General features: G+C 44.1%; 1 protein-coding gene across 1 annotated transcript; it reads left to right on the forward strand.

The window, feature by feature from the left end:
* The first annotated feature begins 988 nt into the window (after positions 1-988).
* Positions 989-10,708, forward strand: MMP10 (matrix metallopeptidase 10). The gene is made up of 10 exons (XM_029957364.1): positions 989-1,100; positions 1,712-1,956; positions 2,045-2,193; positions 2,292-2,417; positions 3,920-4,084; positions 4,257-4,401; positions 5,709-5,842; positions 8,366-8,525; positions 9,204-9,307; positions 10,379-10,708. The coding sequence occupies exons 1-10, from the start codon at positions 996-998 to the stop codon at positions 10,477-10,479; spliced, it is 1,434 nt and encodes a 477-aa protein (XP_029813224.1). The 5' UTR covers positions 989-995; the 3' UTR covers positions 10,480-10,708.
* The last annotated feature ends 15,313 nt before the right edge of the window (positions 10,709-26,021 follow it).

The raw sequence follows: 26,021 nt of genomic DNA on the forward strand, positions 1-26,021 counted from the left end.
TGACTGGTGTGAGGTGGTATCTCAGTGTGGTTTTGATTTGTGTTTCCCTGATGATGAGTGATGTTGAGCATCGTTTCAGGTGCCTGTAGGCCATCTGGATGTCCTCTTTGGAGAAGTGTCTGTTTATGTCTTCTGCCCATTTCTTCACTGGATTATTTGTTTTTTGGGTGTGGAGTTTGGTGAGTTTCTTATAGATTTTGGATACTAGCCCTTTATCTGATATGTCATTTGCAACTATCTTTTCCCATTCGGTTGGTTGCCTATTAGTTTTCTTGGTTGTTTCCTTTGCGGTGCAGAAGCTTTTTTTCTTGATGAGGTCCCAAGAGTTCAGTTTTGCTTTCATTTCCCTTGCCTTTGGGGATGTGTCAAGTAGGAAATTGCTGCAGTTGAGGTCAAGGAGGTTGTTTCCCACTTTCTCCTTGAGGGTTTTGATGGTTTCCTGTCTCACATTCAGGTCCTTCAGCCATTCTGATCTTATTTTTGTGTATGGTGTAAGAGACTGGTCTAGCTTCATTCTTCTACATGTTGCTGTCCAGTTTTCCCAGCACTACCTGCTAAAGAGGCTGTCTTTTTTCCATTGGATACTCTGTCCTGCTTTGTCAAAAATTAATTGACTTTAAAATACAGTCTTTTTTAAAAAAAAAATGTCACTGCTTCCGAATGTCTCTACATGGGACATTTAACCAGGCTTTTCAGCTACTTCTCAGGAAACACACAGAGGTGAACGGTCAATTCTCCTTCCTCTTTACAAACACAGAAACTATTTCTTGGAAAGTAATCATTACCCAAGTTTAAATGTTGAAGGGAAGGGAAATTCTGATGTAGACCAAATCAGTTTTACATTGAATTTTTATGAATATTCTTGATGTCCAGATAAAAAGAAAACATGGGTGTGAATCATGGTGTTCAGATATAAGCACCATCACCCTAGAAGGGGACACACACTGGAGGGCAGACAGCGAAGCCAACAGGCAAGAAAGATATTTTCCTGAGCTATGAAGCATCTTGCCATCCTTGTGTTGTTTTGTCTGACAATCTGCTCAGCTCATCCACTGACTGGAGCAGAGAGGAAGGAGGACTCAAGCATTGATCTTGTCCAGGTATGTCATGATGATGGCCACTGCAGCCACTGGCCAGTCCCGGAGGGAAACAGAGGGGCAACACAAAGCAGGCTGATTTGATAGGCAGTCACTGTGTTGGACTCAGTTAGCACTGGGCCCATTAAGTGCTAAAGGTGGGCTGTCCCTACCTTTGAGCAAAGAGGAAAGAAAGGTGCTGGAAGGCTATAGGGAATAGAATTCCTCAAGGCTGTATGACAACATACCAGCAGTTGCTTAGGCACTGAATAGGAGAAACAATTCGGATGTGCTTGTGACTTCTCTGACTTTAGAATTTTTTTGGTTGAAATAATTAGGGACGAGGAACACGCTCATTGTGATTTTCAAATAATTTCAGGCCATAATGTTCATATTGTTACTCATCATGTTTAGGCAAAAGAATTTATCTCCCTTACGTCTTGAACTAGGTGTATATTAACAGTGTAAATTGCTGCCCCCTTCCAGCCTTTAAAAAATATTCCTTTTTTTATAGGTGGACTGACCTCCTTTATACTTCCTAGATGGGATGCTAACTAACTCATGAACTGTTCAATAAAGCCAGTTTGATGTTTTAAATTACTAAGTAAAGCTTTTATTGTTTAACATCCCATTAGCAATACCTAGAGAACTACTACAACCTTACAAAGGATGTGAAACAGTTTGCTAAAAGAAGGGACAGCAGTCATGTTGTTAAAAAAATTCGAGAAATGCAGAAATTCCTCGGGTTGGAGGTGACGGGGAAGCCAGACCCTGACACTCTGGCGATGATACGCAAGCCCAGGTGTGGTGTTCCTGACGTTGGCCAGTTCACCACCTTCGCTGGCATGCCCAAGTGGAGGAAAACTCACCTTACCTACAGGTAACGGGTCCCAAGAGGTGTTCACATCACATTGTGATTTTACAAATTACTATCAGGGGAGAAAATATCTTCAATTTTTCTCTTAAAGGATTGTGAATTATACACCGGATTTGCCAGGAGAGGCTGTTGATTTGACCATAGAGAAGGCTCTGGAAGTCTGGGCCAAGGTGACGCCACTTACTTTCTCCAAGGTTTATGAAGGAGATGCTGACATAATGATCTCTTTTGTCGTTGGAGGTAAAACAAAATTACATGTATCATTTATGTGGTGCTTATTGGAAAAAGGCATGGAGAAATTCTAAACGTATTACCATTATTTATTTTTCCTCTGGCAGCACATGGAGACTTTTTCCCTTTTAATGGACCAGGAAACGTTTTGGCTCATGCCTATCCACCTGGCCCCGGTTTGTGTGGAGATGTTCACTTTAATGACGACCAGCTGTGGCGGGAGGATAACTCAGGTGCGGCCCCAAGCACTCTGGATGGTTTCAGCAATAATGTCTAATACCATCCAAGAGGAGTTTGATCATTCAGAACGAGCAGTAATGTAACATCCTAACAACTAATATTTGTGATTGTTTGGGTGCTCACATCCAGAAGTCCTGTTGTTTTAGTCATTATTGATGAACATTTTCTACTGTCCATATTTGCTTCCTTGCCCCTAGCAAGCACAATATCAGAGGCACCGGTCAGTCTAATTTCCATAGCTCAGGATCCCATGGAGCTCTTACCGTGAGCATGTTAACAATGATTCTCATTTCATTAACTTGAAATGACAAAGGTAGAATGAATTGCCCTGAATTAGTTCCAACCTAAAATGTGCCACTAGGTTTTTTCTTTTCTTTCCATTTGCCTCCTTTTCTCATAGAAGATCAGGAAAATGCCAGATAATAAAGGAAATTGTTAGGTCATCTGTTTAAGTAAACATGTAACTATCTCTAGACTAGGAGCCTTTTTTTCCCCTCTAAATTAATTCTGAAAGATTTTACTAGGTTCAAACTCAATGACCAAAATTAACTACATTTTTTAAGAGTGGCTTCTAAAGTTTGGAAACAAACGGCTGAACAATTGTCATTTTCAAGATTGGTTGGGACGTTCAGTGCAAATGCAAAGAGCATCTTTGCTGAGGGTACAAATGTGCTGCAAGAAATGATCTTGCTTTATTTGAATGACTGTCTTTTCTGCATAATTGCTTGGAGGCTTGGTTAAATAATTTCTAGTATTAACTTCAAGAAAAACTTTTATTTTTATTTTATTTTATTTATATTTTGTTTTATTTTTCTTTATTTTATAAAGAAAAGCTGAAATCAGCTGTGTTTGTGCTACAGAAAACTGTTATTGGGCATATTTCTGTTCTAAGCTAGAGATTGTATCTATCCAGTGACACCGACTACTGGATGGGTTTTTTTTTTTAACTATCAAAAATTATGTGATTATATTTGGAGAAAGGCAGGACAAGTCAGGTTAAAGCTCCACAGGAAATGACTAGTCTTGTGTAAGAGTGTGAGGAATATGGTGAATACTCTGTGATTAATATGCACTGAGGTTACAACTGGCACGTTACTAAATTTGAATAATAACCACCTTCATAGTTGTAGAGACAATGAAGTGTTATATGTATTGACATGTAGTCTTGCCACCTCCAAAAAAATTACTTTGAAAACAATATTTATCACTGTCAGTCTAGGCGAAGTGACCAGGTTTTCCTGACTAAAGAGAGAAGTAGGGAAGAGGAATCTGGTGAAACCCTCTCTTATTATATTGACTTCAAGTCAACCTTGAAAAATAATTAAATATCCATGAAGTATGAAATATGCCAATCAATGAACCAACCCACAAATAGAGAGGACAGTGACATGCAGTCCCAAGGATCGCCTGTATCCCTGACATGTATGTGTTCATACACGTGTATTTATGGGACAAACAGCTGTTTGATTCTGAACATTTATGGTTTTTCAAATAGGAACCAACTTATTCCTTGTGGCTGCTCATGAACTTGGCCATTCCCTGGGTCTCTATCACTCGGCTGACCCCAGAGCTTTGATGTATTCCATCTACAATGCACCCACAGACCTGACCCGCTTCCGCCTTTCCCAAGATGATCTGAACGGCATCCAGTCCCTGTATGGTGAGTGATGCTGGAAAAATTAGGCATCAGAGCTTTGCGGTAATGGTCTTCAGGAAAGCTTTAAAATGCTTGCAATTCAGCTCAGCGCACTCAGAGAGTGGTTGGAAAGTATAGAAATTGATGGAAGCATCCCATTTGCCTTATGTTTGACCCCCACATCTGTTTCCTTTAGGTCCTCCCCCTTCATCCCCTGATGGCCCTGCGGTGCCCACAGAATCTGTGCCTCCAGGACCTGAAACACCAGCCATGTGTGACCCTACTTTGTCCTTTGATGCCATCAGTTCTCTGAGAGGAGAAATCCTGTTCTTTAAAGACAGGTCAGACCAGAAGATTCTATTTCCCTATCTATTCTTTTGATTACAATGCTTAGAAGGAAAAACAGAAACTTGACAGAACTATTTACATAAAATATTTCCTCTACATTTTAAAATCATTCAGATCTGATTCTTGTTGCATTTTATCATCTTCTTAAACTAGTCTGCATCATTTTTTTACAGACGTACAAAAACCGACTCTGGGCCCCTAGAATGTAAGCTGGGTGAAGGTGTGGGGTTCTCTCCGTGTTTTTCACTCTTTGATCCTCAGAGCCTAGAATGGGCCTGGGACATGCAGTGTAAGGTAAACAAGTGAATAAGTCATTGGTGCATTTAAATATCATAAACCATGCAATTTCTACTTCTAGAAGTAGAGCTGTACCTTTACATGTGCTTACAAATGCTATTTAAATTAACTAATCTGAGAAAAAGTGATATGTTTCTGGCCCAATATTAAAATAGCACCAAAAGACACAGAGTGAAAAGCAAAATCTCTCTCCCATCTCTGATCTATGTAGTCCCTAGTTCTCCCCGTATGTTCAACCACTGCTACAAACTTCCTTTGTCTCTTTACAAAGATGTTCTATTCACATACAAATGAAAATGGGTCTGTTTTTTCTTACTTTTTAAAGAAATACTAATGGCTGCATAATATACATACCATTTGACGGACTTCTAGAGTGGTGTAGCTTATCAACTGGTTTAAATAAAAGTTATTTAAGAGACAGCCTGTGCAGGAAATAAATCTCCAGGTGAAAGGTACCCTCCCTGTAGCAGGAGGTGAAGGCACATCCTCATCGCCAGAGATGGGACATTTAGAACCAATAAGGCCATGTAAACAACCCTTGATCCTTTTTACTAATGTGCTCTTCCAGCCCAAAATCTGTTTAGGATTCCTTACTAACTAAAGGTCCCAAAGTTCAGTTTTCATTGCTGTCAATGCCTCACAGATTTATGGTTTCTTTGTCTTGAAACAATTGCCTACCTCAGTCATTTCTCTAGGTCTCAATTTCATTATTGGGCCTCTGTGTGCACATAATACATCTTTGGTTTTTTTCTCCTGTTAATCCACCTCACATAAATTTAATTCTTAGTCCAGCTGGAAGACTTGAAGGTAGAGTAGTATTCTTCCCTTCAATGGACACTAAGCTAAGTAATTATGTTGCCACTGATTTCCTTATCCTGGGATCATAGAAAGGAAAATGGCCTAGAACAGTCTTCTAAATTGTCATTGATGGAAAGAGAGTATGTTCTTTTATATACACACTGAAAGAAGAAAGACAATTGTAATTAATTTTTATGTTTTCCAGATATTTTTGGCGTAGATCTCACTTGAATCTCGAACCTGAATTTCACTTGATTTCTACATTTTGGCCCTCTATCCCATCAGGCTTGGATGCCGCCTATGAAGTTAGTAACAACAATACTGTCTTTGTGTTCAAAGGCAAGTACTATATAAGAATTTTAATTTGTTTAAAAAATTCTATTGCCAAAATTTCTCTGACATGAATTTTCTCCATTATGTTACATTTTGTAAGATTTGTTACTGCAAGACCTAGTGCCAATGCTTAGACAAGATGTACACAAGAACATTTTAAGTTTTACTTTAAATTATTCAATGGTACTAGGGCACCTGGGTGGTCAAGTGTCCAACTCTTGATCTCAGCTCAGGCTGTTTTTTAAATAAATGGTTTTAATGCTTATTTATTTTTGAGAGAGAGAGAGACAGAATGTGAGCAGGGGAGGGGAAGAGAAAGAGGGAGACACAGAATCTGAAGCAGGCTCCAAGCTCTGAGCTGTCAGCACAGAGCCCAGTGCAGGGCTCAAACCCACGAACTATGAGATCATGACCTGAGTCAAAGTCAGATGCTTAACTGACTGAGCCACCCAGGTGCCCTTCAGCTCAGGTCTTGATTTCAGGGTCGTGAGTTCAAGCCCCATGTTAGGCTCTGCACACTGGGCCTGAAGCCTACTTACAAAATAATTCAACAATACCTAAATAATAGAAGCTATCCCATGTTCATGAATAGGAAAATAGTAATAATGTAATGTAGGAAATATATAGTCGATATAGTAAAAATGTCCAGTTAACTATAGATACAAGGAATTTTCCATTCAAATGCCAAAATAGTTTTCATGGAACTTATCAAATCAGTTCCCTAACTTGTGTGGGAGAGCAAAGACCAAGAATAGCAAGGGTTCTGCTGGGGGAGGACAAGCTGGGGAGGGTGGGCCAATGAGGATGGGCCAAGCAGGAAGGCTGTGTGGTGGCGCTGGGTGGACAACGCCATGTCAGCGCAGGGAGAGACGCACTAACGGGCAGCCAGGACTCTCTGGCCCTCTCTTAGATTTTGCAACAGCTGTTTCAATCTCTTCCACTGTGAATATGCCCTTTGAGCTCCTACTACTTCTTGACTCAGTGTTGCTAACATATCTTTCTAGGAATTTGTCCACTCTGTCCGTTTTCAGATAGACTGGGATGAAACTTCCTGAGTATTTTGTTATTTCACTTATTACTAAAGTTCTGTTCCCTTTCTCCTTCCTGATTTTGAATCTTTGTGCCTCTCTCTTTACTCATCTCATAGGCTGACAGGATATTTAATAACTTTATTCTCATCTCAAAGAACTAACTGTCAGTTTGTCAGTCCTCTCTACTGCATTTTGATTTCCTATTTAATGAGTTTCCATCTGCATCATTATTGCCAACGTTTTTGCTGTTTTTTAATATATTCTGTTACCGTTTTTTATAACTTTGGTTTGGTACTTGCACCCCTTTCTTCTTTTCTAGCATAAACATTTATGCCTAAAAATATCCCTTTCTTCTCAACTTTTGCTCCATTCCTACAAGTTTTGATATGTAGTAGTTTCATTATGTTCATTTTTAAGTTTTTTTTAAAAATTATATTTTTAATTTTTTCCCTTGATTCAGGGTTATTGGGAGGGTTTGTAAGTGTCAAACTGTGTGGAAATTTTTTAAAGTCAGGTATTGGTGACAATCTCACTTTTGTGAGGAGGAAATGAAATCATGTGAAGTCTGAAGTGTTGTTTTCATCTATTAATTTATGTGACATTTATTTATCCTTGTGATGTGCCAGGCAGGGTACTCGTTAGTGCAGGTCAACACCGAAAGAGGCTCCTATTCCAGAGAGGTAGAAGCTGAGAGTGAGCTGGGATTGAGGGAGGCTGGCAGGTGCAGTGGGGAACAGCACTGACCCCATGCCCAGGACTCAGCAAAGACCCTGGGGCAGAATGATGGTCAGGATGAGTGTTGAAGGAGAGCTTTGCTGTGTAGAAAGGAGCCAAGTGTATATAGTGGAAAGGTCTTCTAGGAGTAGGAACAGTCTACATGAAGGCAAGAGTCCATCTGGAACTGCCCAGACAGGTGCAAGTCATTTGATTTGGGTGAGGCAAGACAGACACATGACACACTGGTGTTTTAGGTCAGTTACCCTGGCAGTGATGTGAGGTATGGACTCAGGGTATGGCAGGGGGTGTGATGAAGTAAAACCAGAGAGACTAATGCGTGTTCAGTGTCCTGATACCCTCACACTTGGGTGGCTTCCTCGATTACTCAGAAGAAGCACATTCTGGACTAGTAACCATGAGGGACCCAAGAAAAGTGTCCAAAAGTACCTGACTTTGTGCAGTTACAAGAGGGTTCCTAGTTAGAGGTCACCAGCAATTGTAAGAAATAACCAGGACCAGTCACTGCAATTATAAACTATGTAGATAGTTGTCTATATACATAGATAATAAATGTAAGACCCAGAAAGGACAGGGACCAGAGTTAACTAATCATTTATTCATTCACTCATTCAAGGAATATTTGTTAAATACTATCACTTGGACATTGGCTTAGTGGTTGGAATTAAAACCAAGATTTCCTGTTTCTCACAACAATGTACTAAAATCTTCTCTAAAACCATAAGGCTTCACTAAAATTTCTTGGATTTTTTTTTTCCAACAGGAAATCACTTCTGGGCTATCAGAGGAACTGAGGTACAAGCAGGCTATCCAAAAGACATCCACACCCTGGGTTTTCCTCCAGCCATGGGGAGAATAGATGCTGCTGTTTCTGATAAGGAAAAGAAGAAAACATACTTCTTTGTAGAGGACAGTTACTGGCAGTAAGATGCAATTGGAATGACTCTATACAGAGCCTGATTAGGGACCTTATGTTCTTTCTTTACAGATATCCCCCAGTCCCACCCTCTAACTTGGTCTAACCTCCAACTTTCTGATTATTAAGAAGACAACTTAGAGGTACCTCACTTCTCAGATATAATAAAGGGCTCTCAGAATGGCTGGTCCCCGGGTCACAGATCCAGACAGCAGAAGACATCATGAGAGGCCACCTGAGGTCCCGACAGCAATCCACCATAGGAAGCCCATGTGTATCAGGCTACAGAGACATGGTCTACAGGGCAAGTGTGACCAATAACCAGAGTTTGTTTTGCCAAATGATTAATTCATTTTGCATCCTACGTGTATGCAGTCCTCTTGCATTTGTGGCAGAAACGCACTTGGGCTCTGTGTTAAGGCTTAGAAACTTGACCTCAGACATATAAATGGAACCTCCGTGGAATAGCCTGGTACTCTTGCCTCTGGAGAAAATGCCAGTTTATGTGTTAAGCTTATAGTTCAGGAAAGTCACACATTTTTGTAGTCCTGAAAATGCTTACCACTTCTTTATCCTACTTGAGAACTATCTGGTATTCAACATAGAGCAGTAACATTATTTCCTACTGTTGTATGTATCGGGGCCTCTGCACAATGTTGAGCTCTATTTCTTTCACTTGCTACAGATTTGATGAAAATAGCCAGTCCATGGAGCAAGGCTTCCCCAGACTAATAGTTGATGACTTTCCAGGAGTTGAGCCAAAGGTTGATGCTGTATTGCAGGAATTTGGTAAGAAGGCACCCGCTTCATAGTCAGTGGGGACACTTGGAGGACATTTTATGGAATCACAATGATGTGGAGAATCAAAATAATCTTCAAATCATTCAGTCTTGTATCCTTTATACTCTAAATTTTTTAAAACTTTAACTTTCCAGTTCATGTGAATTGAGCTTACACTTATTTTTCCTGAATAACTTCCAAATCTCTGTCTCATATTTGCACATAAAATGAAAGGGTACTTCCTCACACCATAGCCAGTATCTCAAGTCACCATTTAGTATAAAAACAGAACCAAGTAGGAGCCAGGTTACTGATGGTGGGCTGTCATTCTCCTCTCTCTCCTCTTGTTACCTATTCTCTCCCATTCCATCCCAAGGAGTCTTATTTGGCTTTCTGTTGAAGTCTGCAGTTGCCTACATTGAGTGATTCATTTGTAAATAAATAGTAGTCTTCCCATATGCTCAAAATAGAAAAAATTCAATTCTTGGTCATGGGTAGATGGGAGGGTAGAATGTGTGCTTATTCTGAAGGAATTTTGGAGGGAGATTCTGGGACTTGACAATGGTATTGTTCATGTGGCGTGTGATCTTATTGCAAAGATATTTTGATCTTAGTGTGTACAGAGAGGAAATGGACTTCCAGCGCTTTGTATTGTTGGCCTGATTCTCTTGGGTCCAATTTCCTCCCAAGCTGCACTTTAGGACCTAGAGGGGGAAGTGGGAATATTTAAAATACCACTGAATTTTATCAATCTGGAGGTGGTATAATCCAATGTTTTAGAGAACTGACTTTGAAGTCAGACGAGATGGAGTTCTCCCTCCATCTTTCATGAGAGATGTTACCATGGGGAAATTGCAAAATCTCCCTAATTCTCATTTTTATCCCCGTTAGTCATATCTCACACTTTTTCAGTAACGATAGAGGAGACAAAGTGCAAGAGCACTCAGCACAGCAACTGGCACGGGGTAACCACTGAATAAAGGCCATTCATTATTAGTCCACTCTTATTCTGAGATTTACATGTTGCAAAATTGATTCATTTGAACAATGTCTCATCATTTTCCTCCTCTATATTTACAGGATTTTTCTATTTCTTCAGCGGACCATTACAGTTTGAATTTGACCCAAATGCCAGGATGGTGACACGTATATTGAAGAGTAACAACTGGTTATATTGTTAAATGCGAATGAAAGAGAAAGATTCATTTTAAATGAATTTAATAATTATTCACCTAATTTATTATAAGTCAGAGGGATGAATTTTTCCTGCATGTGCAGTGGCCAAGGAGGAGGAGCCCTACAGGCACTTTCACGTGTCTTGGAGCATTTATCTGGACCACTTCACTTGTGGTTGGATTGCATTAACTAGAAGTGGGAAACATTCATGTACACTCATCAGAGAACATATGTTCATGGGTGTTTTATTTGCTATTTAATAAAGATTTTTATTTTTGACCTGTTTCTTCTTTCTGGAATAATTTGTTTTTAACATAACGACCGCAGTGTGGACTGAGCACTTATCAGCTGTTCTACTGGTAGGTGTGATGGGAACACACACTCCAGGGATGTGGCATATGGCCGCCATGTACCCTCTCCTATTCTCTCCACCAATGGGATCTTTATTTTCACCTCCCAGATATTGTAAGTATTCCTTACACATCTAAGGAAGAAAGAGCTTAGTCAGTAGTTGTCCAATAGGACTGGGTCTGAACAATGTTAGAAAAAAGAATTCTAGAATACTGGAGATTAAGAAACTAGCAAATCATCTAGTGCATGTTATCATTCAGAGGTGTGGAAACAAAACTAATTTGGAATCCAGCCACCATTATTTAACCCAATTGTTATTTCAGTGGTCTTCCCTGGCTGCCCTAGAGACCAAATCTTTCAATTCCTTCTCATTCTTTCATTAAAATATTCTCTCATGACCATTTTGTAGCTTGTGGCTTGCAAGAATTAATAGCTCCTGTGGACATGCCAATTGTATGATGGGTTTATATTCACTAAGTTATATGCGTCACACCTTACTAGGTACCCTATGGAGACTTGGTCATTCTTTTATTGATTCACTTACATGACAGGCACTGTCTTGGGTACAGCATGTAGGGCAACAGTGAGGAAAACACATTTGACCCAACCTCTTTGAGTTCTGCCTGGTGGGAGTAAGAAATCAAAGAAAAAGAACACAAACTAATATATAATTATAAATTATAAAAATATTATTAAAGAAATGACAGAATGACAAGAGAGAATAATGTTAGGGGTGGGAAGGAGCTACCAGCTAAAGCCTGGTTGTTCCAAAATGTCCCTCTGGGACAAGAAAGAAGAAAAAATAATATAAATTCTGTTGGCCAGGTCAGTGATGGAAGGAGATCCAGCATTCTAGGAAGAAAAGATACACAGTAATGTCAAGGCTGAGAGGTGAAAGAATCTTGCCAGGCTCACGGAGCTGAAAGAAGGTAGGTGCCTGAGTAGAATGCTGTAGGATGGCAGTGGAGTAATAAGGTAGCAGACAGATAGGAAGGATCCAATCATGTCTGACATATTAAAGATCTGTATTGTATGTTACATGCATTATGGATTTGCTGGTGGAGTTTTTAAGCGGAAAAGCGACATAAGCCAGTGTGTATGTTGAGTGAGCTCTCTAACTGGAGAGAACTGGAAGGAGGTCATGTTGCAAACCGGACAACATGTTAAAAGAGGTGACAGGAGATTGGGACACATGATGGACATGAGCTGTATCTTAACATCATCCGATTCCACTGCAGGCCAGCTCTGAGGGCAAAGAAGGTGTTCAGAGTAACCGCTGGGTTCTTGGCATGAGTACCAGGAGTAGCAGTGGCTCCAGAGTAGCTGAGGGGCACTGAAAGAGAAGCAGTTTTGTGGGAGATAGTTAGCAGTGAGGAAGAATCATCTCACTTTCCAAATTTAGAAATTGCTGTGAGATAACCACGTAAAGGCATAAATGGGTCATTTGATCAAAGAGTGTGGAGCCCGATGCAGAGCAGATGACGCTGTGGGAGATGGGGTGTCGGTGAAGCCATGGAAACAGGTGGGAATGCTCAGAGATGCAGGGAGGAGACAGTGGTGAGGGACAAAAGTCCATGACATAGTGTCACTCAGGCTAGGCCAGGTGACGCTGTGCTCACGAACAGCTCCCAACTTTCTGTGGGTTAAAGCTAAAAGCCCACCATGGTGTCCTGTTGGGATTTCTACTCCAAGTTGTCCCCCCTTCCAGACCCAGCAGATGGAATGGCCACCCTCTTGAGCTGTGTCCATCACTGTGCAGAGAGAGGGAAAGCATCGTTGCTGTTTCTCACCGACTCCCAACCCTGTGCGGATATAACAAACATCCTCTGTCTGCATTTCATTGGCCAAGGTAAGTTCGCTTTGCCTCATCGAATGCCATAGATCCACACATGACATCCTGTCACATGCCTGAGGGGAGTCGGAAATACTTAGTAATTAACCACAAATCATAACCACAAGGAATTGTTTTATTCAAAGAATGTAACATTTGCATTTTTTCAAGTATTTTACAATAGACTCTTTGAATTGGAAGTACATACAAATGGCGCAAAGTCCAAAGGAAGAAAGTACTACTTATTTAGTATAAAGTCTTCCCTCCTCCCAGCTTCCCAGCTGTCTTTCCCAGACATGAGCACTGCTCCTGTCATCCAGGTATCTCTCCTGTGCAGCATTCCATGCAGCATAGCTGTGGCCAATATGCCCTGGGATGGTTCAGGTCTAGACGGATTGGTAGGTCTCAGAGCCATTTCCAGTTGTGGTATGAGACTTGTGTCTGCCACTGTTTGGGCTCTGCATGCAGAATGACAGCTGTGTCCTTAAGGAAACCACGTCTCTGCCAGTCTAAGGAAGAGAGGTGATGTCCTCAGGAGAGCCAGGATCTCATCTTGGGCTTGCCAGCCCCTTCATGGCTTGGACCAGACTTTCCTGTTCCCGGTGCAAACCCCAAAGCCATGTATAAAAGAGTTATTAGCTGTAATGATAAAATACATGTTGCTGGATGGGGCCCCCGGATTTTCTCATGGGGCCTGAAAGCCACTTGCCCTACCTTTCCTCCGTTTTCTCTGTCCATATTATCTGTTCTCCTTGAGCTGTGCCTCACAGGCCACACCAAGCCCACCACTGTGGGAAGGAGAGAGGACCCCATGCCCGCCACTGGCTCAGACCACGAAGGTGGGGGTGCCTGGTCCCAACCTCATTGTGCCGCGGCCAGCGAGTGGGTGAGGGCACACTTGATGTAGAAACAGCAACATTGACCACTGAGAATGATGTGAGGTGAGAAAGTGGAAAGTGTGCACAATTTGGGGAGATTTTGGCAAAGACAGTGCTCTGGAAACTGTTTAATGCTTCCAGGCTAATGGATGCCTTTATTTGGTTGAGGAGTAAGGAAAAAGTGAGATTTCAATCCACAGGTTCCATACAAAGTGCTTTATATGTGCAATCCATTTAGGCCTCATAAAATGGTAGTAAACAGTAATGTCTAACTATTGCAGAACTCAGGCTCAGAAGGACAGACTTTCCCGTGATCTACAACTGCTAAACTGTCTTACTGAGATCCTACCCCAGAACTCTGTGGTTCAAATATCTTGCTATCCACTTTTCTTTTTAATAAATGTTTTATTTATTTGTGAGAGAAAGAGACAGAATTTGAGCAGGGGAGGGGCAGAGAGAGAGAGGGAGACACAGAATCCGAAGCAGGCTCCAGGCTCTAAGCTGTCATCATAGAGCCTGACGTGGCACTCGAACTCACAAACTGTGAGACCATGGCCTGAACCAAAGTCAGATGCTCAATCGACTGAGCCACCCAAGCGCCCCACATCTTGCTCTTCTTGAGGCTAGATTCACGGACCTCAAGTCAACCCAAACTAGCTTAACTTTGTCCCCATCTTGTGCTAGTTAACGTCTTTGCTTTTAAAGGCCAAAAGTTCACTGAGACCGTTGTTCTCTGAGACAGCTATCTGCACAGGGCGTTACTGATTCTGCAGACCTCAGCAGATAAAAGCAGGTGAGAACAATTAGCGTTGAGATAAAACAAGATTTTGGCTCACCCTCAGAACTGGCAGAGAACGGTTGGGTTCATGGCCCTTTTTGCATATTTAGAGATGTTAGACTCAGCAATGTTGAGTGGAACCGTTTAGACTCTTGGAGATAGGAGAGATTTGACTCTTATGGTTATATAGTTCCTTTAACATATGTGGCCTTCCCAGACTTGCTCCTTCTTCCACCTTCCCTGGTTCAGATAACAGCACAACCTTTTTATTTATTTATTTAGAGATAACATGAGGGTGAGCATGAGCAAGGGAGAGGCAAAGAGAGATGGAGAGAGAGAGAATCTCAAGCAGACTCCAGACTATCAACACAGAGCCCTGTGTGGGGTTTGAATTCACAAACCATGAGTTCATGACCTGAGCTGAGATCAAGAGTCTCACTCTTAACCAACTCAGCCACCCAGGTACTCCACCACATTCTTCTTACATCTTCATCTTGGAAGCTCAGTCAACTTTGACTCAGCTGATGAGGATTCCATCCCCCGCCCCCAACTCCCACCCCTGTTGGGCCCCAGCCCAGCACTGATGGGCAGCTGAGGAGGATTCCCAGAGAGACATGCAACAAAGGTGATTCCGATCTCTAGACAGTTTTGGTTTAGGCAATTGGAAAAAAAGATACCTTCACTTATAGGAAAGGATTCTAGCTTTGGAGATTGTTGGGGTTGTGAACGGGCTGGAACTTGTCAAGAAATGACCATAGGATGGTGTAATGAGACAGAAAAGGAAGGAAGTGAATACAACCTGAGTAAGCTTGGAAGTAAATTTTCCCCTGGCTCTCTATGCGAATGCAATCCAGCCACTGTCTTGGGATTTTATGAAGAACCCAGCTACACCACAGCCACAGAAATTATAAGAACAAGTTCAAATAAACAATGTCTTAATCCACCAAGTTTTTGGTAAGTTTAAAAATCAGCAATACATAGCTAACACGGTGATTGATCGTAGGTGAGGTCACCGGTACATAGCGATCATCCAGATAATTCAGGTCAAAATCCAGTTCTGCTAAAGAAGCTCTGGAGGCAAAAATGTCTCACCCCCCTTTTGGAGCTCACAATCTGGTGACGATACCCTCGACATAGACACACATGTGACTGTGTCTTGAGGGAGCTTCAAGGCAAACTTTTTAAGTAAGGAAAATTGGTCAATGATACCTTTGTTTGATTTGGGATATCTTTCTCTTTCTTTCCCCTGTATTTTTTACTCACCCCCTTATCAGGCACCAGGCAGCACTCTCACACTGCATTTTCAGTCATTAAGGAAATTGTGAATGAATGATGTGTTTGAGTTATAATGTCCCCTTCTTGCTATTGACAATTATGAGGGTACACATGTTACATATCCTTGTAGAGAGAAATCATAGTCAGAGCAAAACAACGAGAGGGAGGGAGAGAGATGAGAGAAAGTGAGACAGACAAGGGAAGACAGGGAGAGAGAGACAGAGAGAAGAGAAGAGGTGACATGGTGGAGGTCCAGGATGTGTGAACCATTTCTGAAACACACAAAGGTGATCCAGTGATGAGCAGAGCAAAGAAGGAGAAGTTTGAACTGGTGGAGAGAAGGGGAGGCCCCATGAGTGGAGAAGGAAGGGGCATTGTGCAGGACCACATGAGGAACTTAGATGGGCGCCAGGCTACCTGTGAAGTAACCTGGGGGGGGGGGCAGAGAGGAGGGAGCAGCCTGGTCAGTGGCATCATCCCAGCCCTGGGGTGAGACAGAAAACCTGGCACAAGGTCTTTATGCCTCACATGCCAGGAACAGAGAGAGTCAGGCTGGTCCACCTATGAAGCCAGCCCCGATTGCTCTCGAAGTGGATAAAGAGGTGCTTGCAGGAAGCGTGTTCCTGGAGGCGGGGTGGCAGTTCCGCCTTCTCCTGAACTCATTCATTACCTCACTTAACGGATGCTCAGCGAGATCTGCTGCAGAGTAGGCACCATGTAGGGACACAGGGCACAGAGCACTCCAGACATGGCTCTAAACTTCTGGAGGTGGATGGAGAAGTGAATGGTCTGGCTGATCTGGTTCCAAGTGCACCAGCCCTGATGGAGAGGCACACAGAGCTGTGGGACCACCTAGAGGGGCTCCATCCCAATATCCAATACTGAAGAGTCACTGGAGGCCACCAAGAGAGCAGACATCCACCTGGAAAACCAAAGAGCCAAAGAGGAGGGCAGTGGCCCAGGGAGGGAGCAAGGAGGGTCTGGGGCGGCGTCTGGACCTTGTGCTCTAAAGCGGTGCTTCTTACAGCACCTGCAGTAAAGAACTAGTTTCTTAAACTTTCAACAAATTACACACCAATATTCTTATAAAAATTAATTGAAAAGGAATTACTAGGAAAATGAAATGACAAGGATTTTGAGAGGACTCAATTTTTAAACTACTTGATTCAATAGACACAAGATGCTGTCGAGCTGCCAGAACTTCTAGACACTCGTTCTCCTTTCCTGAACTTTCAACAGGAGGGTGTCCAGCAGCTCACGGGCACAAAGGACACGCTGAGCATCACTGACTTGCAGGTAGCAAGTGAAGACATACATCACAGAGATGGAGAGCTCGGGACTCTCCTGCTGAGAGCATTTCACGGGTGTAGCCGGCATTCAGACTCTAGAAAACCAGGTCTGGAAATTACCCATGCACCTGACCGAATTGTCACCGTTGAATCTTCAAGACCCCTATCTGCTAACATCAAGGCAAGTATTCTGATACAGACAGCGGGAATCTGGTGACTGGAACCGGGAGAGTTGGGGAAAGAGCTGGAAGAAGAGATGGGGAACTAAGTGTCCCTCTCTATCCCTTCTTCTAAGTGCTTCTTACTGGGTGCCATGAAAGTCTTCTACTTACTGACAAGAAACCCACTTTTGTTCAATGTGATGCACCTGACTAAAAACATAAACAGAAGCTCAAACAAACCACAAAGTCTCTCTCCACACCTCTCTCCCGTGTTCTCCAGGCTTCAGCTCTGTTCTTCCATGTGCGTTACACACCTCACGTGTAGGAGTTCCCAAAATACTTCTCACATTCCACTGTAACTTCTTGCCTCATATTTATCCCATATCAGGCTGCAAATTTCTCAAATTATTTACTACTCTAACCCACTCAAGGGCACAAGCATTGGCATGAAGCAGGTAGTCAATAAATGATTATTGAGTGAATGTAGAAATGGGTCCAAAGGAAATAGTGTTGGACCTTAGAGTAGAGAGTGGGAGTTGTCAGGCCACAGGTCTGGGGAGGAAGGACATTCCAAGTGCAGGGAACAGCATGAGGAATGGCATAGAGGTGTGAGAGGGGATGCCATGCTTGGGGACTCAGAAGATATTTGGTTAGGGTCAAAAAAAAAAAGAGTAGGCCCTTTTGATGTACATTTTGGAGATAAATTTTTGAAGCACTCAACTTGTCACCTTGTAATTAAGAGCATGAAGTTTTATTCAATGTATGAAACAACTAAGTTAAAAATCCCCACAGAGTTCATGTCTGACCTTACCTTGTGTTTTTTAGGATTCATTTACACACTCATTCATTTGTTCATTCAATAGTCATTCAATTACAGCATCAAATCCATTTTTTTAAGCGAGCAAAACTTAAGCTAAAAGAAAGTACCCAATTGGGAAGCACACCAAACTACCCTACATGCCTATTACATTTCTTCAGTAACCCAGCGGACATGCATTATTTTAGTAGGTGTGCAGGGGAAGAAATGGCCTGGCCTCTGAAAAAGGTAATCAAGGGAGATCCCCTGGTCATTTGTTGCTGTATAAAAATAAACACACTCTAAACCTTAGGAGCTTAGAACGACAATCCCTCATGATTGTGTGAGTTGACTTGCAGCTCCCTGGTGCTTGCTCAGGCTCATATGTAGTTGTACTCAGATGATTACTGGGGCTGGGGCCATTGCACACATTTTCACTCACTTGTCTGGGGTCGGCCTGGAAGGGCAGAAGTAGCCAGAGTCTGCATCACCCAGCCTCCCTTCCTGGTTGGCCTGGATTCCCCTAGGGCATGAGGCCTCAGCAATGACAGATTTTGTACATGGATGCTCAGGGCTCCAAAAGGAAGCATTGTTAGACAAAAAGCAAAGGCTGCCAATCTCTTAAGGCACTGCACCATTTCTATGTTATTCTAATGGCCAAAGCCAACATGGAATTCATCCAGATTCAAGATCAAGGACACAGACCTGATCTCTCAAAGGCTGGGGTGGAGGGGAACTGGAATGCTAAAAATTAGAGGCCATTGTTTATCCAACACACAGATACTTAAGGATTCATACAAAGTTGATCCCCCACAAAGTCAGTAGCACACACAGCTGTTTGGGGGAGAGTCTTCCCTGGAGCATGGACTTGATAAGTGACAGATCAGTTGACGCCTGAACCTGATTTGTAAATGATTATATCAGTAAGCTTTCCTGACAAGATTAGAGGGGCGGCATTGCGCTGCCTTTAGCTAAACCACAGGTTTGATTATGCAAGACACGTGACTCGGGGCACAATTAATCTCTCTTGGAAACATGCTGTTTTGGCAATTATTCTTAGTATTGCATTCCACTTGTGGTGGTGATGATGATGATGAAAGAAAGCCTGATCACACGGCTGTTTCTTGGCCGAGGCTACCAAATTCATAAAGGAGATGATTCAGTGCATAGTCTATAAAGTGTATATAGCTAAAAATATTTCTTCTTTGTTTTGTCTCGCTGCAGAAACAATTTCTTTAAGAGTCACATTTCCTTTAAGAGGCTGAAATCTACCTTGAGTGATCTCACCCATCCCTTGAAACACTTCCAGATCTGTTTTTTCTTCTGTCATGTGAGACGGTTTAATTGGGTTCTTTTTTGAATGGATATCTTTCAATTCTAGTAAACATCAGCATTCACTGAGCCATGTATTTCAGTGTGACAGAGACTGATACACACACATCACACACATCATTCTGCTTGACTCTCCCAAAAACCTTTTAGGGAGATATTATTATTCTTATCACTGTTCTCCAGCAGGGGAAGTAGCCTAGTAGAGAAGATAGTGAGGATTCACACCCCTCTCTGCCTCTCACTTGAAGATGTTGGGGAAGGGATGGTCCTCCCTCATCACTACACAGATATCCTCTAGGAATTTGGTAAAAAGCAGTGCAGAGTAAGCTGAAGTAACAGGTGGATTGCAGAAATCTCTCTGCAGGAACCTGGTACCCACGTGAGGGAAACTGTGCACCCTGATTTGGGAGTCATTTAAATTTTCAAATATTGCACTTTATAGTCTGCATTTGCTCCTGTGGGCCTGTTGACATCATGTTCCTCGATTAGGAGTACACTGATGGAGTCCCTCAAAGGAAGACACTATCTGCCAACATTATGCATTGAGCAAACTCTGGATCAAACACTCAACTTTATGCTAATTTAATGTGCTCAAAAGATATCTGAACTTTCAGTCATCTGTGGAGTGGAACAAAAGTAAAATCAGTCAGCTCTCACTCATCATAGAACACAATGATACTTCTAGGTCTGTGTCAATAAAATTAAATAAAATAACATCATTAGTTGGAAGCCCTGTGAATCAATATGATCTATCTATCTATCTAGCCATCCGATTATCTTTCTATCTGTCTTCTCTCAGTAACTCATTCAAAAGCCATGATGCCTGCATTGTTCCCTGATATATACTTAGAGTCTGTCTGCCTGTCTTGTGGTCCAAAGACCTGGGTCGCAGCCCCTCCCCAGCCACATGGTGGCTATGCAGTCTCACGCCCATCCCCTTAATTATTGTGAGGACCTAGTTTCCTTGTCTAACAGATGGGGCTAACAATATCTACCCCAAGTGCTCTGTAAAAGTGCTGTGAAGACAAAGTTAAGCTCCTGTAAAAGGCGTGAAGCTCTATGAATGTTAAGTGTTGTTCTTTTCATTCAGTGCATGTTTGACCAAGAATTGACTAATTGACAAAAAACAGTAGATCAAACCAGCTGGCTTCATAATAAATGAGGACTAAGGCATGAGTAACCTAGACAAATAAAACAAACAATACATCATGTGAAGATTTCTTGGTCCAAAGCAGAGGCAAATTCAGCAAAACAGAACATAATGTGTTTCATAATCTGAACCTGATTCAGAGAAAAGGGATCTGAAGGCAGGAAATCAACACACATCAGGGAAGTCATAGTCTGCATTGCAGCATGACTAAGAGCCCACAGAGACGCCCCGGGCATCGCCACACATCTCAAGCCTCCTGCCCCACATGGGGACCAACCAGTGAGGTCCTGGATCGTTCCCCCTAAGCATCTCCTTCTGAAGAGTCACACCTGCCACAGAAGGCTGGCTTGTGTGAGAGCGGTGCCCTCGTTACTGGCGTGCCATAACTCGGAACACCTTCCTGATTATTTCATAAGTTCCACCTGTGAGGAGACGTTCCTGGTCGTACATGAATAAAGCGTGGAGTCAGCACTGAAGTGAAATGACCTTTTTGTTCCAAATATCCACTCAATAGCCACTCACACTCTCGCTGGTGTATTTTAAATAATTATGCACCCCAAGGAGAGTGAAAAACATGGAATCTAATCACCCAGTGAAGTGCTTTTGCAGATAATTGAACCGGAAGCATCAGCTCCTTCATTCTGTCTACGCTTGTGGGTCGTCTCCTCCCAAGGGCCCAACGGGGCACGGCGGTGTGAGTGCAAACTCTCCTTGTAAACAACCACACAGAGTGTGATGACAGGAGACAGGGCTGCACCTTGAAGGGAGGTGTGGTTCCAGAAAGTTTCTTTTAGTATCAAAGAGGAAGGGAGAAAGGGGAGAGATTCTGCTAGAAAGAGACTGATCACCAGTGAGGTGGTGACAACATGATTTCCTGTGACACTGCCCATCCAGGTGCGGCCAGGCACCTGGCCTCCTGTTGTGCAGCCTCGTGTGGCTGCCCTGAGGGGCACAGAGCCTGCTGGTCTCCGGGGAATGTGTCCAAGATGTCCCCGGTGGTGGGGACAATTGAGGGTGGAAGGAGGCTCAAGGGGTTCCCACTAAGACAAGAAAGCGGAAGAGACTCGATAGGGGCTACAGTCCTCTGGGTCCCTCTCGTCTGGGGTGTGGCACAGCTAAGTCGGCAGAGACCTTTCATGACAACCGAGGCAAAATTCCAGGGTCCCAGAAGCCAGCAGCTCAGGGACCGCCGCCTCCCTGTGGAGCTTGGGGCTCGCGTGAGGGCCCAAGCGCCACTGTGTACCTTCCTTCCACCCCCACCGTCCTTCTGGAAAACCAGAGCTGGATGGTGGTTCAGGTGGCAAAACCAGATTCTCTCTGAGCACGGTTACAATCGGGGAAAGACACCTGAGTGTGGAACCAGGCTGGATTCTGATTCCACATGGGAAAGTGGGCGTGCGTGGTAGAAGAGCCACGTGTGGGGTCAGAGGACAGAAAATTTCCACAGGGAAGCATCAAGGTTCAGGGGAGATTCCAGCCAGACCAACCTGGCAGGATTCTTGATGAACACAGACCAGGGTGAGGAGACACCACGAGATAGCAAGGATGTGGTGTCCCTCTAACCTGACTTAGCAAGGTGCTTGCCACAGCTGGCCCAGGCAGGCCCGAAAAGTGGGGGTGCCAAGGTCAAAGCCCAGAGGGCTTGGTTGGCCAGCCTGGAGTTAGGTCAAGGGCCCTCTCACCATCTCGCGCTGCCAACGGAAGGTGCATTTCCTTTCTTTGCCAAGAATCACAGCACGCGGTCCCCCAGCCCCAGGACACAGAAGAATCGTTCCAGGCTGCCCAGCCTTGGCCAACTGTGGCAATCAGGGTCACCAGCACTGGAGGCAGCTGCAAGTGGGAGCCACGTTGTGGCCGCAGAGAGGCGCCTTGTGGGACAGCCCACACGGAGCACCAGCCAGCGCCGGGCCAGCTCTCAGCACCTTCGTCGACCCGGCTCCCGTCCCGATGTTAGCATCTCCTGTTAAGGCTCGCATGACCACTGCAAAGCTTTCCTACTGGGGAAAAACACAGTCATGAAATGCAAATAATTCTTTCCTTGCTTGAGAAACGGGTGACAAGAAGTCTTAGCTAGTTCAACAAAATGTTTGTAAAGTGCTCCACTAACAAAAGCTAATCTGTGGCAACGTTTGGGCATTTGAATTCAGGAAGACAGTACAGCGCAGAGCAAATTCTGCATCCAAGGGCTGCCCAAGCACTACAGCACCTAATATTCTGGGAAAGGGTGGCTGTCCTGGGACCAAGTGGAGGGGTGCTAGGGGCGCTGAGCCTGTGTTTATTGTCATCATCTCGTGAAGCCCAGGGTGCCACACATCCTCCCAGCCAAGGCGAGGAGAAGGGTTACGGCATGCATTCAAACTCCAACCTTTCTGGTAAGTACCACTGTGATGGGAACCTCCCCAAGTCACAGAGCTGGTCGGGTGTTGAAACAAAAGTTGAGCCTACATCAGTCTGGTTACAGACTCTATGTATTTTCATTTCGCCCTCCTGCCCTGCCCCCACAGCATCACATAGTGAGTGCGATTTCATTTCTTCCAGATGGAGCCTTCAAAGGCAAAACCGGAAATGATGCCACATGCAGCACAGACCTGGTGAAGACTGGTGGGTGTGGGCGGGTGGCACCAGACCTGGGGAGCCACGGGAGGGTCTTCCCTACCCTCACAGGAATGTGAGGATAATCACAAGTCTATTCCTTGTGAGAGTAACTGTGACTTAGGAGTGAGCCTTCCAGAATGTGAGCATATGTGCAGGCCCGGGGGCGCTGGAGCTCCATGAAGACTCAGGGCTCCAGCACCACGTGGCTGGGCTCAGCAACATCGCACATCTCACCTGGGCTGCATCCAGGATAAGTTACGTTCAACCTCTTTGAGCATCAACCTCCTACTATTTTATAAACAAGTCAGCCTTCACGTCCAACCTGCTGAGTCTGTCATGAGTGTGTGCATGTGGCGCACAGTGGGTGCACACCTGCTTTTGGTTATCATATGAAAATGGTTGTCTGACTATCATGAGAGCTTCCTTAACAAGACACATCAAATGATGAATGCTTCTGATCACAGACTATAGGCAACAATGGCTAAAGAACAAACAAACAAAAAAAGAATATGAGTGCATCCTCAAAATGAATTCAAAATTTGAAATAGAACAAAGTTAAGCTGAATTTCTGAGCATAGAAGAGCATTCTACAGTTGACTTCAATATGGACAGTGCGGTGGGGAAGGAGGCATATGGGAGGGTTCCCACAACGTCCGCATGAAGAAAACCGAGAACAAGAACAGATGGGGGCTATTTGACTCTTTAAAAAAAAAGTCGGCGGTCAGTGGATGTTCTCATATGTTAGAGCCCTGCAGGGGAAGCTGCTCTCCTAGAGTCCGGGGCCCTGGAAGAGGGGAGGGGAGGGACCCACCGCCACTGCCCTCCACCTCACTGCCATCAGAGCAGGGGACACACGTGGGGTTTTGCTTAAGCAAAGTGTATGGCAATTTTAAAAATGAGTCGCAAGGTATTTTACTGAATACCCCCTAGATTTCTTACTGTAGGAGGCTTTATCAAACACCGTCGTGTTTTCCTGAATTCTCCTGGGGTCTCTTGTCCTATCACTGCGGCTCTGAGTGAGCCAGGAGATCCCTGGCCGGAAGCACCAGTACAGAAGTGACCGTCTCTGCACCCCAGGAAGCGCCGTCGCATGTGAGCAGGGAGCTCCTGCTTCACCTTGACTGGAAAAACACGGCCTCTATTCCTGTCTGTCCTAGAAAATACTGCCTTTACGGATGTCCGTTGGCTCTGCTGGCATCAGGAGTCCTGGTGAAAGAGGATTTGCTCTCCAGAGAGAGAAGGCCTCTCACTTCCCCGTTTCTGCCTGCACTCCTGCACTACCCCCACTGAATCGACAGGGCAGGGGGCCAATGAATTCCTACCGTCATCCACTGGGCATGCGCATGAGCATCCCTATGGAGCACAGGGTAACGTCAGGGGCACTGCTTGCAGAGTAGGGATTTATAAAGCCCATGGAACTCTGTGGAATTGAGCTGCCTTGGCAGAAAAGAAGAGAGCCACCGCCAAAGAGGAAGGAGCAGAAGATCCAGCCCACTCTGCCTGTCAAGGTCATGGTTTCTGGGAAGGCAGTTAGCTTGCCAGAAGGGAGAAGCCATTGGACTAGGGCACTGGAGGCCCAGAAGATTTTGTATGCGGAACAGAGATACTAACCATGTTTCTATGGATGTGATTGCTTAGATCATAGCAGCAATGTCAACAATAGCCAAAACATGGAAAAAGCCTAAATGTCCATCAGCTGATGAATGGATCAAGAAGATGTAGAATATATACACAATGGAGTATACACAATGGAAAAAGCCTAAATGTCACAGCTGATGAATGGATCAAGAAGATGTAGAATATATACACAATGGAGTATTACATGGCAATGAGAAAGAATGAAATATGGCCATTTGTAGGAAAGTGGATGGACCTTGAGGGTGTCATGCTAAGCGAAATAAGTCAGGGAGAAGAAGGACAGATACCATGTGTTTGCACTCATAGGTCTAACAGGAGAACAGGAGAAACCTAATGGAGGACCAGGGGGAGAGGAAGAGGGAAAGAGAGTTGGGGAGAGAGAGGGATGCAAAACTTGAGAGACTATTGAATGCTGAAAATGAACTGAGAGTTGAAGGGGAAGGGGGAGGGAGGGGAAAGAAGTGGTGGTAATGGAGGAGGGCACTTATGGGGAAGAGCACTGGGTGTTGTATGGAAACCAATTTGACAATAAACTATTTAAAAATAAATAAATAAACACAGTGCACCTACACATGAAAAAAAAAAGAAAGAAGAAACACAAGGTCTCTGGGTACAGAGATCTGACAAACATCCAGGAGGAGGAGTGAAGGCTAACGAAGATCCAGTTAACACAGGGCCAGAATGACCCTCTAGTCTCTCCCCACCCGGGTCCTCCAGGGACATGGATGTCTGTGTCTTCTTTGCAACAGTGTCACAGCACAAACTCGAGGTCCCATAGAGAACTGACTGACCCACTTCTCGGGTCCCCTCCCAGGGACTGGGGCAGAGCAGACAGTATGTAAGAGCCTGGAATGGAGACATGCATGTGTGATGGGATCAATAACCACAGCTGCATTTGTGAAACATGTTCAACCATCCAGGAGCAGCCCGTGGTGGACAAACAGACTCTGCCACAGGCCGTTGTGACGTGGCCCCACCCATGGCCTCTACACAGCTGTCCAGATGCATCCTGGGAACCATATAAGGCATGGCTGAGGCTAAGTGGTGAATTGCAACTCCCGTCCTGTGGACCAGGCAGCCTAGTCATCGGCAACCTCACTGCAGGCTGACCTGTGATTCAGAGAGGACATGAAGAAGCTTAAAAACGCTGGAGAAAATCCGTTGTAAATTTCCCATTTACCAAGGCCTTTCCAGTCAGTGACCCCCAGTGCAGGTCCTGCTGGGAGAAGAGAAGGAGAGAAGGAGCAGAGCACACACAAAGCCCGTCTTCCCTCAGTCTGCAGGGCAGTATGCACAGAGTCCTGAGCCCGCAGGGCCAGTGGGATCAAGTCATGACATCCGCTTTCCTAAAAGTCCATGCACTGCTCTACAGGTTATACATTGTAGTGTAGATAGTAAGGGCCTTTCTTAAGATAGCACGGAATTAATAAGAGAACTCAACTGTGTGGGAGGAGGTGTGTCTCTTTGTTGATG

Source organism: Suricata suricatta, chromosome 11 (genome assembly GCF_006229205.1).
Source record: "Suricata suricatta isolate VVHF042 chromosome 11, meerkat_22Aug2017_6uvM2_HiC, whole genome shotgun sequence".
NCBI classification, from domain to species: domain Eukaryota; kingdom Metazoa; phylum Chordata; class Mammalia; order Carnivora; family Herpestidae; genus Suricata; species Suricata suricatta.

What these genes read in the sequence shown, in the direction of transcription:
- MMP10 (XM_029957364.1), top strand. Translation starts at nt 996, where the DNA reads ATGAAGCATCTTGCCATCCTTGTGTTGTTTTGTCTGACAATCTGCTCA. An exon ending in CAAGCATTGATCTTGTCCAG is followed by an intron (nt 1,101 to 1,711) that starts GTATGTCATGAT and finishes ACATCCCATTAG; the next exon opens with CAATACCTAGAGAACTACTA. An exon ending in TACTGTCTTTGTGTTCAAAG is followed by an intron (nt 5,843 to 8,365) that starts GCAAGTACTATA and finishes TTTTTCCAACAG; the next exon opens with GAAATCACTTCTGGGCTATC.